At 42.8% G+C, this 22500-nt stretch overlaps 1 protein-coding gene across 1 annotated transcript in view; it reads left to right on the top strand.

The window, feature by feature from the left end:
• The first annotated feature begins 15913 nt into the window (after positions 1 to 15913).
• pkdcca (protein kinase domain containing, cytoplasmic a) overlaps positions 15914 to 22500 on the top strand; it is a 21092-nt gene continuing 14505 nt past the window's right edge. Inside the window, exon 1 of the mRNA XM_083695418.1 lies at positions 15914 to 16991. Within this exon, the coding sequence (XP_083551544.1) occupies positions 16221 to 16991 (771 nt within the window). The 5' untranslated portion in view covers positions 15914 to 16220. The remainder of the gene's footprint in view (positions 16992 to 22500) is intronic.

The following is a 22500-nucleotide window of genomic DNA, read 5'->3' as shown; positions in this document are numbered from 1 at the left end:
AGCACACAGCCTTGTGGAACGCCGGTGTTCAGGATGAGGGTTGAGGAGGTGTGGTTGTGAAGCCTAACAGACTGCGGCCTGTTGGTCAGGAAGTCTAGAATCCAGTTGCAGAGGGAGGGGTTGATGCCCAGTTGCCTGAGTTTGGAGATCAGTTTGGAGGGGATGATGGTGTTGAATGCTGAGCTGAAGTCAATAAACAGCATTCTCACATAAGAGTTAGTCTTGTCGAGGTGGGACAGGGCGGAGTGAAGTGCCGTCGAAATGGCATCCTCTGTACTCCTGTTCTGCCGGTAGGCGAATTGAAAGGGGTCCAGTGTGGGTGGTAGGCAGGTCTTGAGTTGGGCTAAGACCAGCCTCTCGAAGCACTTCATGATGATGGGCGTGAGTGCCACTGGTCGGAAGTCATTTAAGCTCGTTGCAGTGGAGTGTTTTGGCACCGGCACGATGGAGGTGGTTTTGAAGCACGCGGGGACAGCTGCTTGGGCTAGGGACAGGTTGAATATGTCAGTCCAAACCTTAGTCAGCTGCACAGCGCAGGCCCTGAGGACGCGTCCGGGAATCCCATCAGGACCAGCAGCCTTGCGTGCGTTAGTCCTGCTCAGTGCCGCACACACGTCGGTGGGAGATAGAGTGAGGGGCTGGTGATCCGCAGGGAGCACAGCCTTGATGGCCACCTCCTTGTTGTCCCTGTCAAAGCGGCCGTAGAAGTGGTTCAGCTCATCAGGGAGGGAGGCGTCAACGGAGAGGGGTGAGGTGTTAGTTGTTTTGTAGTCTGTGATGGCCTGGATGCCCTGCCACATGCGTCGGGGGTCAGAGTTGTTTCTGAAGTGATCCTCTATCCTCAGCTTGTGGTTGTGCTTGGCCTTTTTGATGCCCCTCTGCAGATTAGCCCTGGATGAGCTATAGGCCCGAGCATCCCCTGATCTGAAGGCAATGTCGCGTGCCTTCAGCAGGAGTCGGACCTCACTGTTCATCCATGGCTTCTGATTAGGGAAAGTGGTGATCCGCTTGAGTGTGGTGACACTGCTGATGTTGGAATTGATGTAGTCCAAAACAGATGAGGCATATGAATCAATGTCCGTGTGGGAGTCGTGGGTGGCCTGAGTGGCAAACACACCCCAGTCAGTGTTTCCAAAACGCTGCTGGAGCGCTGAGTCAGCTCCCTCTGGCCAGACCTTGACTGTCCTCACTGTAGGTTTCACTCGTTTGATGAGTGCTGAGTACTTGGGCAGTAGGAACAATGAGAGGTGGTCTGATTGACCTAGGTGGGGGAGGGGAACGGCTTTGTACGCCTCAGCCATGCTGGTGTATACTTGGTCCAATGTCCTGTCTCCTCTGGTGGGGCATGAGACATTTCGGTGGAATTTGGGCAGTACAGTCTTTAGGTTGGAGTGATTGAAGTCACCCGCGACAATGAAGGCTGCCTCGGGATGCAGAGTCTGTTGTTTGCTAATGGCAGCATGCAGTTCTTTCATAGCAATCTTAGCATTAGCATCCGGGGGGATATAGGCTGCCGCGATAACAGTAGACGTGAACTCTCTGGGCAGATAGAAAGGTCTACACTTAACCATGAGAAACTCCAGGTTAGCTGAGCAGTGACTCTCGGTGATGGTAGTGTCCGTGCACCACGTCTTGTTAACATAAATGCACAAACCTCCACCTCTGGTCTTACCGGAGTCGCCTGCTGTTCTGTCTGCTCGGAGAACGCAGCGCCCTGCTAGCTCGATAGCGTTGTCGGGAACCTCGCTGTTGAGCCAGGTTTCAGTGAAAACCATGATGTTACAGTCCATAATCCATTTGTGGGTGGTGATCCGCAGCCGCAGTTCATCCATCTTGTTTGCCAGGGAACGAACATTAGCAAGGAAAAGGCTAGGTAGTGAGAGTCGGTGTGGGGTTAGCTTTAGCCTAGCTCTCAGCCCACCTCGGCTCCCTCGCCTGTGTTTTCTTTTCCGAGCCGGTCTGGGGCCTCTTCCGGTCGGTGTAGCGGAGTTAGCTGGACCCGCTGTTTTGCTAATCTCGGGTATATCGGGTATATCGTCGATAAAGATGACTGGAGTGCCGGAACCGATGTCCAGAAGTTCTTGTCGGCTGTACGATATGTACGCTAAACTGTTTTTAGCGAGAATACTTAAGATAAACAAGCAAATAACTACTAGTTCGCAAACTCTGGAGAGACACTGAGCGTCGCGATGCATGCGCGCCGCCATCTTGGTCTTTTTTTGGTGAGAGAGTGTGAGAGTGTGTGAGTGAGTGTTAAGTATAACAACAATGATTACTGGGTGTTGTGCTGAGATTATTGCTGTGCTTGATTGTTATTACTATGAAAGCGTTGTACAGTAGCTGATGGGGCTTTGTAGCAGGCAGAGACAGACACACTCTTTGGCAGACGGGCTGGGGTCCTCATCATGAGCAGGAGAGGAGTGATTGAGGCAGGCGGGGATGGCATAAAGGTGAGAAACGGGAGCAGAGGAGAGCACAGAGAGAGGGATGGAGGGATAAATTACAGCAGGCTGTTTACACAGGCCGGGCGCACTGCTCCCACTACCCCTGGAATGCTCCAACTCTACACAGGAGCTATGGGAATGCTGTGGAGAAAAGCCTTTCCACTGTTTATCTACTTTTCACACATACACACACACACACACACACACACACACACACACACACACACACACACACACACACACACACACACACACTCACACACACACACACACACACACACACACACACACACACACACACACACACACACACACACACACACACACATCACCCATCATCAAGTTCAACAACCCCAGAGTGGATGATTCATTGTGACTCAGAGAGAGTATTTTATGATCTGGTTGATGATACATAGCATTGGGATTATATGCCTTGTTATTTCACTAGTCAAAGTCTCCAGAGAGTTTAGTCAGCAGTTTTTCAAAAGATCCTGTCCTACAGATATATCAATAAATCATCAGAGAATGTTGTTTTTTCAGACATCAATGATGAGTAATTCAGACTGTTGGTCCAAAAGTCCTAGCACACATTGTGGAGCAACAAAGGTATGGTTTTAAAGACACCTTTAGTTTAGTTATGTTCAAAGCAAGAAATGCACATGCTTTCATCCAAAGCTACTTACAGTGCAGTGAATGCATACATTTTAGCATATATACATATATATATATATATATATATATATATATATATATATACTTTTATACATATATACGCTTTTGGTATATATGGTCCCATCAATCAGGAATTGGATCCCCAACCAAAGCATGTTCACGCCATGCTAGCACCAAGTGAGCTACACTGTGACAATCCTTTCTAAACCCACCTCATTTCAGTCCATTGATCCCTGGTTTGATGTATGTGATTCTACATCAGTGTACCACTTTGACTTTTGACCCAGCAGGACTGGCCCTGTCCCAGGATCATTTTGAACGATGATGGAGTGAAGGAATAACGCAGGGTCAAAACTCACAGGAAGAAGACTGCCGGACAAACCTGTTTGTTTGGGTTCCTCTGAGTGGCTGCTCTCTGGACTCGTGTGTTTGAGTGCTGAAAGAAAGGCTCCCCCAGAAGACCCACATACCCTGTAAAGCTTATCTCAGGGGTCATCAACCAAGCCATTCCTCAATGCCATAGAGGATAACAGTCAACACCATCATCTATAGATGGCTGAAAGAGGACAGAATCTGCAGGGAGCATACATACTGTATCTGGGCTTCCCTTCCTTGTTGCTGATTGCTTTCACTGAATCCATGGGTGGGTTGGGTTAGGGTTAGGATTAGGGTAAGGCTCAGGGTAGCTATTGGTGAACCAGAACATGGTTGTGAGACAGAAATGTGTGTGAAAAAATAGTTACGGATCTCTGACAGAAAACATTTGATTATAAATAGATACATGCTTATACACAGCTGATACGAGGCATCAACAACACTGCCCCAAATGTTTTTAAATACATAAAAACATATATTTTTGAAACACTCTACTAGACCACCATTCTGTGCTCACATATGTCATACTCTAGACACAACATTCTGAAGAAGAATGTATAAGATAAACAAAATGTCCCCACCCAGAGTGCGGCGTGCAAATGCAAACGCACACATGTGAACCTGCCCAAAATACCGCCCTATACACACACACACACACACACACACACACACGCACACACACACACGCACACATGCACACGCACACACACACACACACACACACGTGCGCACACACACACGTGCGCACACACGCACACACGCATGCACGCACGCACACACACACGCACGCACACACACACACACACACACACACACACACACACACACACACACACACACACACACACACACACACACACACACAGCACAGTTACCTTGGCCCAGTTTCAACAGCTCACTCAAAAATCATGGGTAGTTCTGTCGTGGCCCGCCTACAGATACTTCATGCATCATTACATCCCAAGCTGGACTTAACCAGAGCTGAAACACCAATCAGAGACTTAATCCAGACCACAAGCCTGAAAAAGAAATGAGCCTGTGCCTTTTCAAGATAGACAAGATTATTTTCTATTACCTCTGGGAAGCACCCAGTTTGACTTCACCTCCTGTCAATGCAGAAACCTTCCCTTTGAATTAAGGATGTCTGGAAGATAGCTATGCTATGATGTGGAGCAGCAGTCCAAGATTGGGCTTGATTTTATACATACTTGTCTGGCTTCAGTACAACGGCATTTATGCCTAAACAGGCATGAAAATGTAACTAGCCCGCAAGCCCAAGGCTGGTATTTTTCAGAGCTGGCTAGTGAAACATTTGACCAACTAATCTGTCAGGCTAGTGTGATTTGTGTCTTCTAATTGCAAAAGAACAGCTGAGTCATAACTGAACAGTCACAATGTCATAATGTTAGGTGGCTGTACATTTATGGAAAATAAAAATAGTGAAGTAGATCCGATATTAATTCAAATATTATTTATGTTCATATACAAAATAATATTTTCCAAGTGAAAAAAATATATACCTTAATTATACTGAAGTATTATATTTCTAGTATACTTGAAATATAATAAATATATACGTAAAGATATTAAAATATATTAAAATGACCCAGCTTAAATTATAAGCTATTAAAGTTGTATTTAATATACTCAAATTGGAAATTAAGTAGGTTTTAAGCATATTAAAAGTACTTGAAATATGTTAAATTGACCCCTCTTTATTCATATTTACAATAGATTATCTGAGACATACTTTCAACACACTTAGAATGTAATCTTAGTAATATTCAAAGCTACTGTGAAATAGTATGAAGTATATTAGAACTGTGTTAATAGCATATTTCTGTGTAAACTAAAAGTACACTTCAATTAGATAGAAAATGCATGTATTGTATTTTTGTTTTATTTTAATATTCAACCATTATTAATTCATGAACTCCCACTGAGGTTGAAGGGTACATGACATTACACCACGCATCTCTATAACTCTTGCAGCAGGTCAACTGCCAAGCAAGGAGACCCATTTGGCTTCTAAATTTGTACATAGGGCTGAATGGCATTATCTTAGTCCGACGTTATGGTTAGCAACTTAATACACACAACTGAGTGATAGCAGGAATCAATGTATACAAAACTGAAGGTTAGCACTGTTAATACATATCACAATCTCAAAATGAGCACTGAATCCAATTAATAACTAAACTGCACATGTATTGAAAACCAAAAGATTTCAGACAAGAATTATTATGTAAATTACATGACATATCCTAAAATAATATTAACATTATATACTTAACATACCATATCATGTTTTATTAGGTTTTATTCAGATTATGCAAGAAATGCTTTTGTTCAATGCTGCAGCCAAAAGGGTTTACTCACAGCCCAAGTCAACCAAGATCAAGCCTACTTGCAACAACTGCCCAAACGAAAAAGAAATTATACTTAAGTGTATTGAAAATAGATTAAAGGAACAAAAAATACTTACTATGCTTACGTAAAGTACACTAAAGTTGTACTGACTTTCTACTTTTGTGTACTTACTTTAATTTCATGCCCTCAAATGTGTGCTTTACTGTACTTGCAAAAAGTATACTAGAATTTAATTTACTTTAAATTTTACTTTAGTATACTTACAAAAAGTACACTTTATTGTCTTGGAATTTAACCTGTACTTTAGTATACTCACAAAAAGTATACTAGAATTTAATGTATTTTAAATTGTACTTACTATACTTAGTACTTTATTGTCACATCCCTAAATGTGTATGTCAGTATATATATAATGTACTTGTATTTCAAAGATATTTTATTTCAACAAATGAGAGAGTCACTGTGTTAGGTTACCTGGTCCTTCAACTTTAATGCAGTTGTACCTCTAATGGGATCAATTAGAAACTCAGTTTTGTCAAGTAAATATCTTGGTTATCTTGGGCCATGAGTAAACCATCTCAGCTTTGAACAAAAACCCTTTGTAGAATATCCTGAACAAATCCCTATAAAGAGATATGAAATGAAGCATCTTTTGAATATAATGTTAATATACTTTTAGTATATTTTTGTAATTTACATATTACCCAGTATTCCTGTCTCAAATAAAAGTTACAGTTTGGTTATTTATTGGATTCAATGCTCATTTTGAGATTGGATTATGTATTACTCTACAGTATACTGTATACAGTGCTAACCTTCAGTTTTGTGGACTTTGATTCCTGCTATCCCTCAATTATGTGTATTAAGTTGCTAACCATAACTGCAAATAATTAGGACAAATACTTAGGTGCAAGATAAGGTTTGCCATTCAGCTCTACTGTATGTACAGTACAAGTCAGAAGCCTATGGGCCTCCTCGCTTGGCAGTTGACCTGCTGCAAGAGTTACAGAGTTGCATAGTTATGTGTCATATCCCCCTCGACCCCAATGGGACTTCATGCACTAATAAAGGTTGAATATGAAAATGAAGAAGAACAAAAATACCAATGCATTTTCTATGTAATTGATGTGTACTTTTAGTTTACACAGAAATATGCTATTGGCACATTATAAACACACTTCTAATATACTTCATGCTAGTCACTTTGAATATGGCTAAGATTACATTCTAAGTGTGTTGAAAGTACATCTCAGATAATCTTATTATAAGTATACTTAAATATGAATAATAAGGGTACATTTAACATATTTCAAGTATATTTAATATGCTAAAAACCTACATAATTTAAAATGTTTGTATATTAAATGCAACTTTAATACAATTTAAGATGGGTCATTTTAGTATCCTTCAATAAACTCAAGTATATTAGAAATATAATATTTAAGTACACTTAAAATATATATTTGTTTTCGCCGCTTAGGTGAGTTTCTCATTGATCCCATTACAGGTGCAACTGCATTGCAGTTGAAGGGCCAGTTTACCTAACATGCTGTACCATCTCAAACAATAATTTCAAAGAAGTATGGGATCAGAAATCAAGTATTTTAACGTAGAGTAAAGTACACATTTATGCTGAAAGTATACTAAAGTACAATTGAAAGCACATTAAATTCTAGTATACCTTTTGTAAGTCTACTAAAGCACAAAGTCAGTACATCTTTAATGTACTTTAAGTAAGTATAGAAAAACATTAATATATTGTAAGCAGTCAAGGATTATTTCTACTTTTAATCTATGTTCAATACACTTAAGTATACTTTTTTTTTCGCTTGGGAAGGCAAGTTTTGGACACTACTAGCCGAGCTTGAGTATCTGATGTATAAATGTGCATGTGTACTGTATAGTCTAACTGGTGTGAGGGCATATGGGTGTGTGTCCATAGGCGCCTTCTACTGCCACGTCCCAGCGGGTGAGACTCCCTGTGGGGTGTTGGTCATCTATCACGGCCCTCTGTGCTCCGTAAGCTCTGTGCTCTGACATGGCGTGTAATTTCACCCCCTGGGGCCCGGGCCGGAGGCGACAGAGAGCAGTCCCCCCCACCCCCCTCTATGGAGCCCCTACTGTAACTCCCCTCTACCCCAGCTGTGCCACATCCATCTCTGTCCCCTGTGCTGCTTCACACGGCACACGTCTCCCTCTCCTTATCCACTTCCCTGACCTGTCTCCATATCTCCACCGCCTCCTATCATTACCCCTCTCCTCTCTCTCTCTCTCTCTTTCTGGCCTCCTCCCTCACACTTTCACACTCTTAACACCAGAGTACTAGTTCAGTGTGGAAATGTAGAACCCATATTTCATGTCACGTGTCAATGTGTACGGTATGTAACTTTGTGGAAACCATGCAAAGAGCAGTAGATGTAGAGACGTAGAGTCATGATTGACAGACAGTGCTGAGACTCAGGAGAAAGGCACTGTATTGTCTGAGCTGAGACAGAGGCGTGTGAAATCACAGACTGTATACATTATAGTACAGTAGATCCCCTCTCCATTAGTTCATAGTGCCAGTTTGGTGCCATCCCAACAGCTGAGCCTGCACGGTGGGGGTCCCCTCTCTCATATCGTCTCCCAACCAGCCCACTACATCCAGTAAGTGAGGAGAGGGGTGTCTTTGACCTGTAAGCTGAGCCCAGCTCTGGCATTCAACGTTTTAGGCCCTCCGTGGTGGAATGGCGCGATGGAGACAGGCTGTATTGGACCATGTTGAGGGGGGGGGGCTTGGCGTCGCACTGGGCGCCTTGACAGCTCACACTATGGAGGCTCAGTCTGATTTGGGCGCCATGTTGTTGCCAGATGTGTAACCAGTACTGGCCTCAAGAATGATACGCCTGTTAATGTAAACTGGTGACTGGGCTCTGAACACAGAGATAGGGGTACCTTCAGCCATTTTGGTGCATTGCCCCTCTTGACCTGGCTGTCTACAGGAAAAAGGAGAGGGTGATATAGGAGAACATGCATTCAGAACAACATAGACACTAGCTAGTCATTTAAAAGGAACACTTTTTAGCATTGTTTACCACAGAACCTGCTCCATGGCTCCCCTGTGTTTTCCACATTTCAGAGACTGTCAAGCTTTTAGCCATGAAGTGGAACCACAACCATGCTTGTATGGCCGAGCACGTCTTATTGAGGGAAATTCCTGGTGGAATTCAGATGGCCAGACAAAGAGGGCTGAGAGACACTGGTGCAGTGGGGCAGGGATGGGGGGGGGGGGGCGGGGGGCGGGGGGCAGTGAGAGATCAGACTCCCCCCTGAGCACCTGTGTTCTCCAGCTGACCTCACACACACACAGAGCTCCTCTATATCAGCCAAGCTCTAGAAGGGGCCCTTTGCCCTGCTCTGAGCCTGCTCAATTACTCCCATAGACAGGCAGGGCAAACCCAGGATCAGGCGGTTGAATGTGTCTCTCTCTCTTCACATCAAATTTAGATCGAATCAGGTTTGATCTGATTTGATATCTCTCTCTTCATTTATCTCCAGCACAGTGGCAGGTGCACATTGTCTTTCTCACTCTCATTACAGATCACATTTCACTCTTCTTTTACTGTTGTCCCACTCACTCTGGCCACTCATACTTTGCAATGATACCTCCTCTCGTCCGTTACCTAATATTAGAAACTATCATTTGCTTCACTTTAAACATGCTTATTCACCCAATGTCTTCCCCCATGTACCTGCGATCATCATCCCCCCCCCCCCCCTGTGAGTGCCTGTGCATTGGGTGACAATGGCCCTCTCTCTCCCTGGGCCATGGGCTGGAACCCCCCGTCTCGCTGCTGAAGAGCTCCATTGTGAGCACTGCGCTCTCCAGGCGCCCGCCCCCCGCTGCTGACGCTCCACACTCAGAAGCATCCCCGTCGGATCAGGTTCCCACCTTCCACTCTCCTCCCCGCTCCTCTGTCCAAGGATGACAGAGTCCCCCGGGTACTCTTGTACTGCCAGCATGGCCCGCAAGCAGGCCATCTGACAGCGTAAAGCGTATCCATATTCGTCTCTTGGCACCAGGGGCCAGATCACTTTCTTCTTGGGCTGCTTGGTGGGGTGTGAGCATGTTAGCTACTGATAAACCAAGGCCAGATGGTGGTATATAGATCGGTTTAACCCCTGCTCTCTAAACACATCCATCACATCCACTGCTATCTCACACCCCAGCCCTGGCAACTCCTACAGCCGTTTAACCTCTCTGAACAAACTTTACTCACTGTAATAACTGTGTGGCCTTGGTGCTCTGTCTTTACACCAGGGCTATCAGTAGATGGTAAACACGGGTCTGTCAACACAGGTTTACAAGCTGCAGCCAGCCAGGAGCAGGCACCAGCGCTGAGGGTTATCTCATCAGTCCTTCAGGCTTTGTAGTGGATGTTTATCCTCAGGTCTTTAGTACTTGCTGGAGGTCCCATTTTAGAGTTTCTTTATCTGGTGTTTTTCATACTCATCAATAGTGGTCTAAACAGTAACTTTCAAACAAGTAGAGCAATGGTGCCACAGATTCAAATGACCCACTGTGTATTGCACTAGAACTACAATGTATGTGTGTGTTTGTGTGTGTGTGTGTGTGTGTGGGGGGGGGGGGGGGGGCAGGAAGACTATGGTGATTGTAAAGACAGGGGACTTGCTGTTTGGAAATGTAACTGATACCCAAAACAAGCAAGCAATTACTCAGTCGGATAAAGTTAGACAGTCACTCATAGGGCATGTGACAGCTCTGTTTATCAGGAGCCGGAGCATTAACTCTCTCAGGATCTCTAACAATCCTCTTTCCCTGTCGCTCTGCAAAACTGCAGGATGGGGCCAAGTAAACAGGGAGAAAGGTGTTCATCAAATTTTCTGCCCCACCACCAGTATGAAATGATATGGTGTGCCGATACAATGACCTGGGCCGACCTGGACCAACCTGGGCTGACCTGGGCCGACCTGGGCCAACTAGACATCCCTGATTAGAAGCAGCTGTGGCCCACCTCCCCCCCGATCTGGTACTGAGGGGAGGAGTTCAGGCCTGTGGAGACTGGTGAACAGACGAGACTCATCCAGGGCTCAGGCTCATACATCAACCCTACCCAAACTAATGATAACCCTGGCACTAACAATAATGGTCTCCTACTTAATGTGTGAATGTGAGGCCAATATATGTTTATGCTACTCTAAATGTTAAAAAACAACAACAACAACAACAACAACAACAACAAAAAACACACAAAGATCACAAATGATCAACTTTAAGTATATAAAATTACATTTTGAGATATCATGGTTTGACAAGTAATTGGTCAGTACCAACTCAGGACGTGAGGCCTGCGTAATCCCTGACATCTGACTTTCTCCAGGAGGCAGATATTTCAGGGTGAGGAATCCCTAGGTGATGTGGAATGTGGTGGTGTGCTAGTGAGCTGATGTCAAGGGGATGTGAAACACAGGAGAAGTGCAGCATGCTAGCGTCTCCACTCCAAGGCATGACTGGCATTCTACTGCTCAGCTGCATGGAAAACAGACACACCCACATGCACACACGAACGCACAATCTCTCTCTCTCTTTCTCTCTCTCTGATCCCTGAGATTTCATAATAGACAACCCAGTTCAGGCGTTTCGCTCTCTCTATTTCACCTGTACTTCACCCCTCTGGCCACAAGCTAATTGCTCATTATAATGAGTGTCTACTTGAGCAAACTCACACAAGTATCCTTTTGTGCCAAAAACTAAAACCACGATCCAAAGTACAACTAATTCAATATATTTTCTGTAATGAACCAGGAGGATTGGAGATAACATTGCTGCTGCTCCCAAAGCTATGAAGTGAGGTAAATGCAGAGTTGCAAAGTCCACATCAGTGAAATTTAAGACATTAGCTAGAATACTTTTGTGTCATGGCTATGTTTATCAAACATACATGTCTACAGAGCCTATACTGAGATAAGTATATACCATCACCTGCATTGCATTTAGCATCTGACTAAACCACATAACCTTTACACACTGTTAGCTAAGGAGGAGCAATCACACAAACATGCATGACCGAACACACACACACACACACACACACACACACACACACACACACACACACACACACACACACACACACACACACACACCAGTTGGACACACAGCAGCAGACACTGTGTCCTGAGCCTGAGCTACACAGGCGTCTTTCCTAATGGCTCCCACCAAAACTCATGCTTGTCTCAAGGTCACATTCACACTGTAGTCTGAGGCTCATAAACTCACTGAGTGTGACTGTGTTGGCGGCCTGCACAGGCCTCCCTCTCACCCCTCTCTCTCTCTCTCTGTTTCCCCTCTTCCTCCTCTTTAAACAGGAACATACGCTAACCTCTAGAAGCATCACTTTCAGAGGAGAAATGGCTCTCCTTATCACCCATTTGTCTCAGACACCGATATGGGTCTACTCAACTTCTTTACAGCAGCCAGTAAGACAGGAGAGGAAGGAAAACATTAGACCAACCAGTGTAGGTCCAGATGGAAATGGTCAATCTCTCAATGTTAACGGACCATGAAAAATCTTGGCACAAAAAAAGGAAATTAAATACAGTGCATATTCACTTTTCTTTTTTCTTGCGAATATATTTTTTTGGGGTGTATTTTAAAAATGTATATATGATAAACAAAACAGGCAAACATTGCCTCAGACACTTGACTATGGACAAACATGAATCACAAATAGGCTACAATAAATCTATATTCTTACAAAAAATGTTTGTGCAATGTGCATAACAGTGGCCTGATCTAAGTCCTCTTAAAAGCAAGTTAAGAAAAAACCTCCTTAGTGGGCTATATTCCCCCCACTAGCAACAGTGTTGTTACACAGTATACAAAGATATGTTGTCTCTGCGTGATTAAATGATTGATCAGAAGCTAATATATCATAGATCAGAAGCTAATGTAGACTGTTGGGCGGTTTCCTGGACACAGATTTAGCCTAGTTCTGGACTAAATCATACTTCCAATGGAGAATCTCCATTGAAGGGCGTTTCTTTTTAACCCTGTAGGCTTATATGACACCTGTGTTCTAGAGAATTCCCCTTCACATTTTGGAGGATGTAATGCAAATTCTTGAAAATCATTTTAGGGGAAAACTTTATTGATTGACACACATGCCATCCTTCGGACTAAAGCCCACAGCGAATGGCCAACCTCTGCTCACAAACACTCTTAATTGTTGAATGCGAGGATTATACTAATCTACGGCGTATAATTATCACCTTCAGAAAATAGAATGTAGAAGGATTAGCTGGGTCGTATTCGGGCGTGGGTTGCGCCAATCACAAAGGGACAGCAAAGGCTAAACATTCCTGCGCTGCAGCACGCTAATCCGTCACCCCCTGGGCTAGTCCACCGCCACTCCCACCGAGGGGATTCTCATGTAAACTGGCGTTTTAATGGAAACCTTGGTTTAAAGAACACACTGTTTGCCCATTGTCTCCAGAAACCCTCAAGAAAGTGTACTTATTTATGTGGGATTAATGTGTGTTAGCTCCCCTGAGGCGCGCCGAGCCTCCTCACCCGCGGAGCCGGCCGCCCCCAGACCAGGCACTGCAAATGACCTCGGAGCTCAGTTGCCCCACTGATTAGGTAAATACACATCATTACACATCACTCTCGTTATTCTAAAACCATTCAACTAAATTATTTTTTCGGTCATGGTAACATAACTTGTATGGGACAATCTGGGCAAAGCCTAAAGCAAAACAGAGACAATTTGATGACTGTAAAACAAGTAATCACATAAGCCTAATTTATTTATTCTTGGCAATCACCAACTATAAATGTTCATGATTTGTATAATGTTGTTCATAAATATCCAATTTAGGCTATAGCCTATTAGTTACACGCGGCCATCACTAATTAGGCACGATAGACTAATATCACACCTAATGTGTGTGGAGCCAATCATTGGTTGTTTATTGGACAATGCCGTATAAAAACCATCGATCAACTCAACAATTAACCATTAATATGAAGAGATAACAACGATGGACTCCATCGTGCGTAAAAGAGAAATGCAAACAGACTTGCCTGTTTATAAACTGTTTTAGCATAACTCCAATCATCATTAGACCATAAAGCTATATAGGCTAATTACCTTGAACAAAGAACATATTACAAAACTATCATGCGTTGTAATTAGTTTACTATGATCATCATCAAAGACTGTTGTCCAGGAGATGGAGCTAAGCTTCTCCACACACACAAAATGTGTTGAACATAAAACTGTGTGGTGGTGTACGACAGACGCGGTGACGTTGCCTGCTTTCAGAGAATGTCCATTCTGCTTCATCCAACTGAACGACCTCTCTAACCAGATATATCCAAAGTAATAAAGGTCCTATGATATAATATAATATAAACATTCCTCCTGTCCACTATTCCTGCTTTTTATATTGGCATAATATAGACATGACCACTATAGGCCTACTTAGCGTATGTCTCTGAATAAGGACCCTCTAAATGAAGACTAGCCTATAGATCTATTAAAAAAAGAGTGTGAGGACGCGCGCCCCTTACATAAATTCTCCCCTACGTCTATGGACCCCATCCCCCGGCCACCGTGCGTCTGCACCCCGCTGTCTCTGCTTTGCTTGCTCAGTTTCCAGGTTGATTGTATTTGTTAATTAGTTGCTAACAGCATGGTAATGCAGGTTTGATGGATAGCCGTGTCACTAGCATTCAGCCCCACACTATCCGGAGCTCCAGCAGGGCTCGCGCCGGGCACCCTGCGTCAGCTTGGTGATTTGTTGGACTAATGAAGCCAAAGAGGCCGTTCGGTCTCGCCTCCACTGAAACAGAAATAACTCACGTGTCATTAAGTAATCCGATAATAAATGAGAGCATTAATAACATTATTTTAAAGTTCATCATCATTCACCACAATAGAAAAGGCGACCCCTAGATTAACTCTCTATTTTGGCCCACTAAAAGGAGGCCATGGTGGCTCATTTTTTAAACGTTGCTGGCAGTGCTACATTGTATTTACAGTAGACAAACACGACAGGATTTATTTGGAAGGGTGGGGGTGCTGGCTAACAGATTCCAGTGGAGGAATGCTTATCTCGGCCGAGTTTAACAAAGCCTTACTGGAGCCTATTATTTGATTATTTATACTCCTTTTTTCCTTATGTCTGCTTTTAATTTAGAGTTTTACTTCTCTCGACCCCAGAGACATAATTATACACATTTTTCTTTCCAAGTAACAGAGGGGCTTGCAGAACTTCAGCCTGCAAGGAGTCTGGACTTCTCTATCAATTTAAAACAGAGGTTGAAGATTTAATGCAATCCAACAGTGTTAGCTAAATGATGAAAGCATGAAGTGTTCTTATGCTACCAATATTCCCGTAACACAAGGCGCCTTATTTATTGGAAACATTTCCACTCTCTTTTAAGGTAGTTTAAATTAGTAATCTATATGCCAGCTAAGCATATCCTATATGCAACCGTAGTATGGATTGGTAACAACTATTAATCAGATTGAATTACATAAGCAATATACCCATTTAAAGAGGCTTTGAATATAGCCTACTGTAGCCTAACCCTCATCGGCTACATACTGTATATTTGAGCACATTGCCAAGCCCACTCTTAAATAATTAAATCACGTTTAAATCAAGTTCAATAAATAAGACTGACCATGTAAGAATAATGGTGGACATTGCAATCATGTTGTTCATCAATGTATGCGTTTTCATAACTCATTTCAGTGGGCAGCTTTTGCGCTTCGCCATAGAAACGACAATTCGAAGAAACCTCAAAGACCGCCCAGCAGCTGCTGGTTTGCTGGAATTCAGTGTCCAGTCGTGTTGGATTTCACTCATTGCACCTTGGGTAGTGTGGTTTTAGATCTCCTTGTCGAATATGTCATGTGAAGAAATGGACTGTCTGAAGAACTACAGTGCTCACAGCTGCATGACGACGTAGCCTGTCAATCGCAGTGGCGTCACTGCAGCTCAGTCGCTCAGGGGGCTTCCAGTGAGAGAGAGGACCCGTGCCTGATGCGCGCACAGGCTTCTGAAGTGGTGGGGTTTGCAGTCTGTGAAGGCAAGTGTCACCATGATCAACCTTATATGGGGAGGATCTTAAACCTGCGTGGCTGCATTAATCATAACTCCAAGATGAAGACGTGAGCATTGCGCGTTCGGCATCATTCGCAACATCGGAATAATATTTAGTTCTGACACGCACGATACAACCGTGGACTGGGACACCGCGCTGCAGAGGTGGTAGACTGGTAGGCGGGGGCTGGAGCCGAAAACAAAGATATTTTATGCTATTAATAAATCTGATTAGCCTACACAATGAAGCGCAGAAAGATTGTGGTTGCGGCAGGCTTCTGCCTCTCTTTTTTCCTCGGTACTTTGATGAATTTACTGTACATACCAGGATTCGAGCACCACCAGAACCGCGACAATAGAGTACATCGTTACTACCACGAAAAACAGCAAAGGGTTACGAGCGGTTCTCAGCTTCACGTCGGCGAGACGGTTACTGAGGCTGTCGCCGAGTCCAACAGCAAACCCGCTGCTGGAAGCCGACTGGATCTTCAACTGCAGATAAGCGAGAGATTCAACGAGGTGGTCCGGTACCGTCGGCGCCAAGCACATGGGTCGGGTACTGGAGACCCAGTCCGCCCGCTGGAAAGAAGGAGACTTATGGATTTAGAGCCAGGGGACAATTGGGATCAAATTAAAGTCATTGAGAGAGCCCATACCCGACAGACGCATTTTCAAAATCAATTTTCACCGTCGACATACATACACATTAAATCACGGAAAGATTTAACTATGAATTCTAGGAGCATTAACGGTACACCGATGCTTGGCTGCAGAAGCATTGACAACGTGACCAATGTTCAATACCTCGGCTCAGGCTACACAAAGGCTGTCTACAAGGCGGCTCTCAACAACAGCTTTTCTGTGGCTCTGAAATCTGTAGATTTCGGAGGACACGATATGGAAAATTGTGTGAAGAAATATGGTTCAGCCGTAGACTGCTACAGACTCGCGTCCTTCAAAATAGTGAAAGAAATGACGCTGATGGAGAGGCTGCAGCATCCCAACATTTTAAAGGTAATCTCTCACCTTTGATAACAAAGTGTTGATAAATGATTTCCAGTCTTTATCTATCTTGTATTTTATTTTAAATTCCAAGGACAAATGTAAATATTTTGAGCTCCATATTGGCCTAAATTGAAGCCAATAACAGGCCAATAATAATGTACACGCTATCTACTATGTAACCTACCAATGTCAATGTTATGCCGATCATCATAACTCATGTCCTTTTGGTCTTGTAACCTATCTGAGTTTCAGCCTTTCACGGATTCAAATAGTCTACAACCATACATTACTTAAAGGTAATAGGCTAATTTACAGGTCTATTAATTGCCATTTTGTATAGTTTATATTGCCAACACCATTAATCATTCTTTCCCTAATGACGGAATAAGCATTGGTGTGAACATGTATTCCCAGCGTGTCAAAATTGACACATGGGTTAAACACTTGCGTTGCTGTGTGTTCGCGCATGGGGCTCCTTGAAAATCAGTTCTTCGATACAAAATTAACTTACTTGCACTAAATGTTAGTGCATGATTGGCTTTTTATATATGGTATTATTTGGGTGACGCATTGAGTGACTGATAAATACCTTGCACTTGATTGAGCGCCATTGCGCCATTGTTACCCTGTCCCTTTTAAACCGACCCGCGGCGGTTTGCTGCCTAGATCTGGCGCACGAGCCGCTGCCGAGTTCGTGTTTATTTGGATTGGAGAAGTTCTGTAGCGGACAGATATGGGCGGAGGAATCGTAATCAACTCCCGTAGGCCTAAATAATACGAAGCTTAGAAAGTCTATTAGCAGCTCATCTTTCCACATTTCTTGTAAAGATATTTCTCAGCTCCTCTCAATTTATTTGCTACGTGCATGCGTCAAAGACGATATTAGGCTTCTGCATGAGAAACATGAATAGGTCTTGGCCAAATTACCATATTTAATTCAAATGTAAATTACTCCATTTGTAAAATTGTTTTACAATATGTTATTCCAATATAATTTTCACTTATACAAGTAGACCAATAGAGCATAGTTTATTTAGTTTGTGTATAGACAAAAGTTGCCTTTACGCACGAATGTCATTTTCCAAAAGGAGCATTTTTACAATGGACTTGAATATCATTTTTGGGTTTCAAAAGGAAATAGTTGAAGCGTGTTTTTGTAGAGAACAATATAGGGCTTTGAGGTAACTGTTGAACTTAAGTGGCATTTCGACAACTGGCAGAATTAGTGTTTTACTGTAATATGCCCAGCATGGTGCCACTGAGCCGCAGTCCAATTAAAATGTCCAAACAACAGCAATCCAAACGACGGATACCTAGCCTACAACTAGTCTACTACTCTTTAGGGCTATATATTATGTTATCATGTTAAATGTTATCATTTGTCGCCATCCATTAATACATTTTAGATATTAGTCTTAACAATCTCTAGAAACATTCACCTAAAGTTAAAAAAAAATATTTTTCTCAACCAAACAAAAGGTGTGCTTTATTGGAGGGCCTTAAGACAGTAGCATAGCTATACTAGTCAAACACACATTCAAATGCAATATAATGCAACGAAAATCCTTTAACTTTGATAAAGTCAATAACCTTGAGATAACTTTGAGGCTATTTTATGAGCAGATCAGTCGACCTCAAGGGTAGCCTATGTCTGTATAAATCACGATAAAAATAAACCCACCGTACTTAGGCTAGTTTGAATCACCTCTGTATCTGCATCTTATTGGTTGGATGAGGGAATTGAGGATTCATTGGAATGTATTAATAAGAATGTAGCCCATTCATGATTACATGTTATATCGCTATGATCTCAAATGAGGCAAAAGACAAAATTAGGCCAAGAGTTATCCAACCAGTTGAGATTTAGAAGTAGAATATATTTGATTAAGATAAAAAAAAAACTAATTCACCCTCATTAAAATGTTTCTAACATATTGCATTGCAATTGTTTGTGCATGTATAGTACAAATTAACAAGAATAAACTTGTTAAATATAAATAAATTAAAGTATTCTTCAATGACATTTGAACATTAAAGGGCCTATGGGAAATTATTACTTTTTTTTACAACTTTTATCTTTGGCATTTTGCAAAAACTGAATTTAATTGAATATTTTGGATTAAGGTGACTTTAGTGTCACACAATATTTACGTAACGTTCTCTACAGACCTAACTGTAACTAACTAGAGTATAATGTGTTGAATGTTAGGCTATACAATATTTTTGGGGGACAAAAACTGTGAAAAGGGGGCTGCTTTTCTCATGGCTATTTTTCACCTGATAGAACATGTCCCAGTGTAAACTCTTTTGATGGACATCTGCATGGACAGCTTCTCATAATTAATTGATGGGAATTTCCTCCAGAAATATTTACGTTGTGCAGTCACAAGAGAAAAGAGGTAAATATATAGTGGCCCATCTGTCACAGCGCTGTTATCAGTTATCAGTTATAATGATGTTGTGACCATAGGTATGGATATACAATGCACAGTGTTGACTGTGATACTAGTGGCCTGGTTGTGGGAACAGAGTCAGAGGTGACACACTCATTTCCTGTGTCCACTTAGAGTGGCTTCTCTGTTTATCATGCTATAATGCATTTATTTGCACACACACACACATGCACGCACACGCACGCACACACACACACACACACACACGCACACATGCACGCACATGCACGCACGCACACATGCACACACACACACACACACACACACACACACACTTTTATATGCACACACACACACACACACACACACACACACACACTTTTATATGCACACACACTTGAGTTGACTGGAGAGTGCACTTTGGCTACCTCACTCTCCCATCATTGTTATAAGTAAAATCAAGATGATTTATTTTACTATAAACAAAAAAGGTACAACATTCATTCTCTGGCTCTAGAACATTTAAAACAAACTTGAAATGCTATGGAATGTCTCAATAATAATAGGGAAAATATTATTTATGTTGTATTCCTCCATGAATACAAGGAATATTCTGTACAGAATGTAAAAACTGAATTTGCCTCTAGGCTAATGTAGGCATTCCTTGTTCACTAGGACTAATGACTAAATTACTTCTAGTGTAAAATCCAGCCCTACTGACACATTATTTAGTCGCAACTGAGTAAATAGTAAGAATGAACAACATATTATTATTTTAGAAACTTAATTGTAGTTAGTTAGAATCATAACCTGAGATCTGCATTAATGTTTAAAATCTCCCAATGAATCTCCCAACGTCTGTATGATTTACAACTGGATGATTGTCACAATAATAGCAACAGCTTGTTTTAGTATCACAGAGAACGATATAAAGGGAAGGTTCACTATTTTAGCACTTACATTTGTTCTTTGATACATCTGTGCTGTTGTTGATGATGGTTTTTAAGTGTGTATCTTTGTTATTAAAGGGATAGTTCACCCAAATTACAAAATCACATATTGGGTTCCTTACCCTGAAACTAGTCTATGGACAAGGACAAACTTCAATCAACACTTTGATTCTGTTTATCTAGGCACCGTAACTAACAGCTAATTGTTTAACCAAAACCCAATGCAAGTCAGGGGACCCTAAGTTAACATGTTTGAAACTTCATGCCCATATCATCTAAAAATTATCTGAAGCAACTTAATTACTTGATTTGAATGACTTTGAGATGATTTGAGCATGACAAATCTGTCCTTGTCCATAGACTCCTTTCAGGGTAAGGAACCAAGTATGTCATATTGTAATTTGGGTAACCTATCCCTTTAAGTTAGCCTGTGTCTCAACTTAGCAATATAGTGGGAGAATACCCGCCAAGCAGCTTCCTACTCTTAATAAGACAGAAACGTCCTTTTACGAAATGTGGTGATTTTATATCTCCAGATGTTTGTAGTGCAATTCACAGCAGTATTGAGTTGTGATTATACAAGTCTAATTGGGATCCTTGGGACACCCTGAGACTATTCAGATGGACTTTTGCGACCCTCCCTAGAACTTCCGGATGACTTTTAAACAAAGTGGAAAAATAGAAAGAATTATTCGTTTGTCAGTTTCAGAAGACATAACTATAGCCGCTATACTAGTAGGTTTTGGGTTTCTAAAATTACCTTTCTGTGCTTTTTAGAGTAGGAAGGTGCTTGCCCCATTTTCTCTCACTATATCGTTGAGTTGAGCAAGCAAGAAAAATAACAAAATAACCATGACAACAGCACAGATACAGTATATAACAAACAAATGTAAGTATCAAGAAATTATAATATTGTGAACCATCCCTTTAAACGCAGATGTGTTGAGCACTGCCACAGGGGTAGTCTGAGTCTGAGACAGAGACCAATGCAGCACAGGTCTGTCCCTATAACTCACCTCACCTGTTGTGGTAATAGCCGTGATGACTGATTGTGTTGGTGTGAGATGTTTGAGGGAGGAGGGGTAGGGGTGGGTTTGCTGGAGGTGGAGTGTGGAGTGGACACATGTTTTAACACCGCCTCGCACGGCGGGCAGGTTGTTGCGTTCCACCTTCCCTGGCCTCCTGGATGTTAGCGTGAGTGTGAACAAGATGAATTTGAGCAGATCAGAGAGGGAGATAACGAGAGGGGCTGTCTGCCCGTGCCTGGGCTGAGCGTGTGTGGTAGAGCGATCGAGAGAAGGGCAGGGGGACATGGGGTTGTGGTAGGCAAAAGGCTATCCTTCACAGAGCTGTGTGTGCATGTGCGTGTGTGTGTGGTGTGTGTGATGTGTGTGTGTGTGTGTGTGTGTGTGCGGGGGGGGGGGGGGGGGGGGGATAGATATAGATGATCTGAGTGGGCCCTCTGGGGTCTGGTCCTGGCCGTGTAGTTGGATTATATTTACATTGGCGTGTCATTCTGTCAAGCTCTCTCTCTCTCTCCCCCAGGGCCTTCTCAGAAGATCCCTCCATTAGTTGAGGAATCAGTAACCAGGTTGTGTTAATGTGAAAGCTGGGTGTCCCACAGAGGCCCTGGGGTCAGTTTAAGGATGAGGGGGAGTGAGAGAGGGAGAGACAGAGAGAGCAGAAGCGGGCTGTGGAGTGAGCTGGAGGCATAGTTGCAATTAAGCCAGGGTTAACACTTTAACCTCCGACTTCCACGGGAAGGAAGCTGGGGGTAGAAACGGACCGCCACAGAAATGTGGTCCCAGGCAACCCACCCCCTCCCTTCCCAGACCTGGCCCTGTTTCTGATCAACTCCTGCTTTGTGCTGGACAGTATGGTATAGCTCCACAGCCCCCCCAGGACACTGACCCAAGACTCCTAACACAATACAAAAACCATAGGAGCTCTTTACAAACATTTTGATCCTCCTGCAGAGAAACTTTAAACACACGCATGATTGCATCTCTAAAAAAGTAATTTTAGAAGTAAAAAAAAAAAAAAAGTCAACTTGTACTCACAAAACATCTGATATCTCTACAAAACTGTCTCAGCTCTCTCCCACATCATTTACTGTACATAGTTCCACCTCTCTAAGCACCACCTTCTGTTTCAGTCTGGAACATGCCCAGGTCA

The sequence above is a fragment of the Argentina silus genome (assembly GCF_951799395.1).
Source record: "Argentina silus genome assembly, chromosome: X".
NCBI lineage: Eukaryota > Metazoa > Chordata > Actinopteri > Argentiniformes > Argentinidae > Argentina > Argentina silus.
The sequence above is the reverse complement of the archived record's forward strand: the minus strand, read 5'-3'. Positions and strand labels throughout refer to the sequence as shown.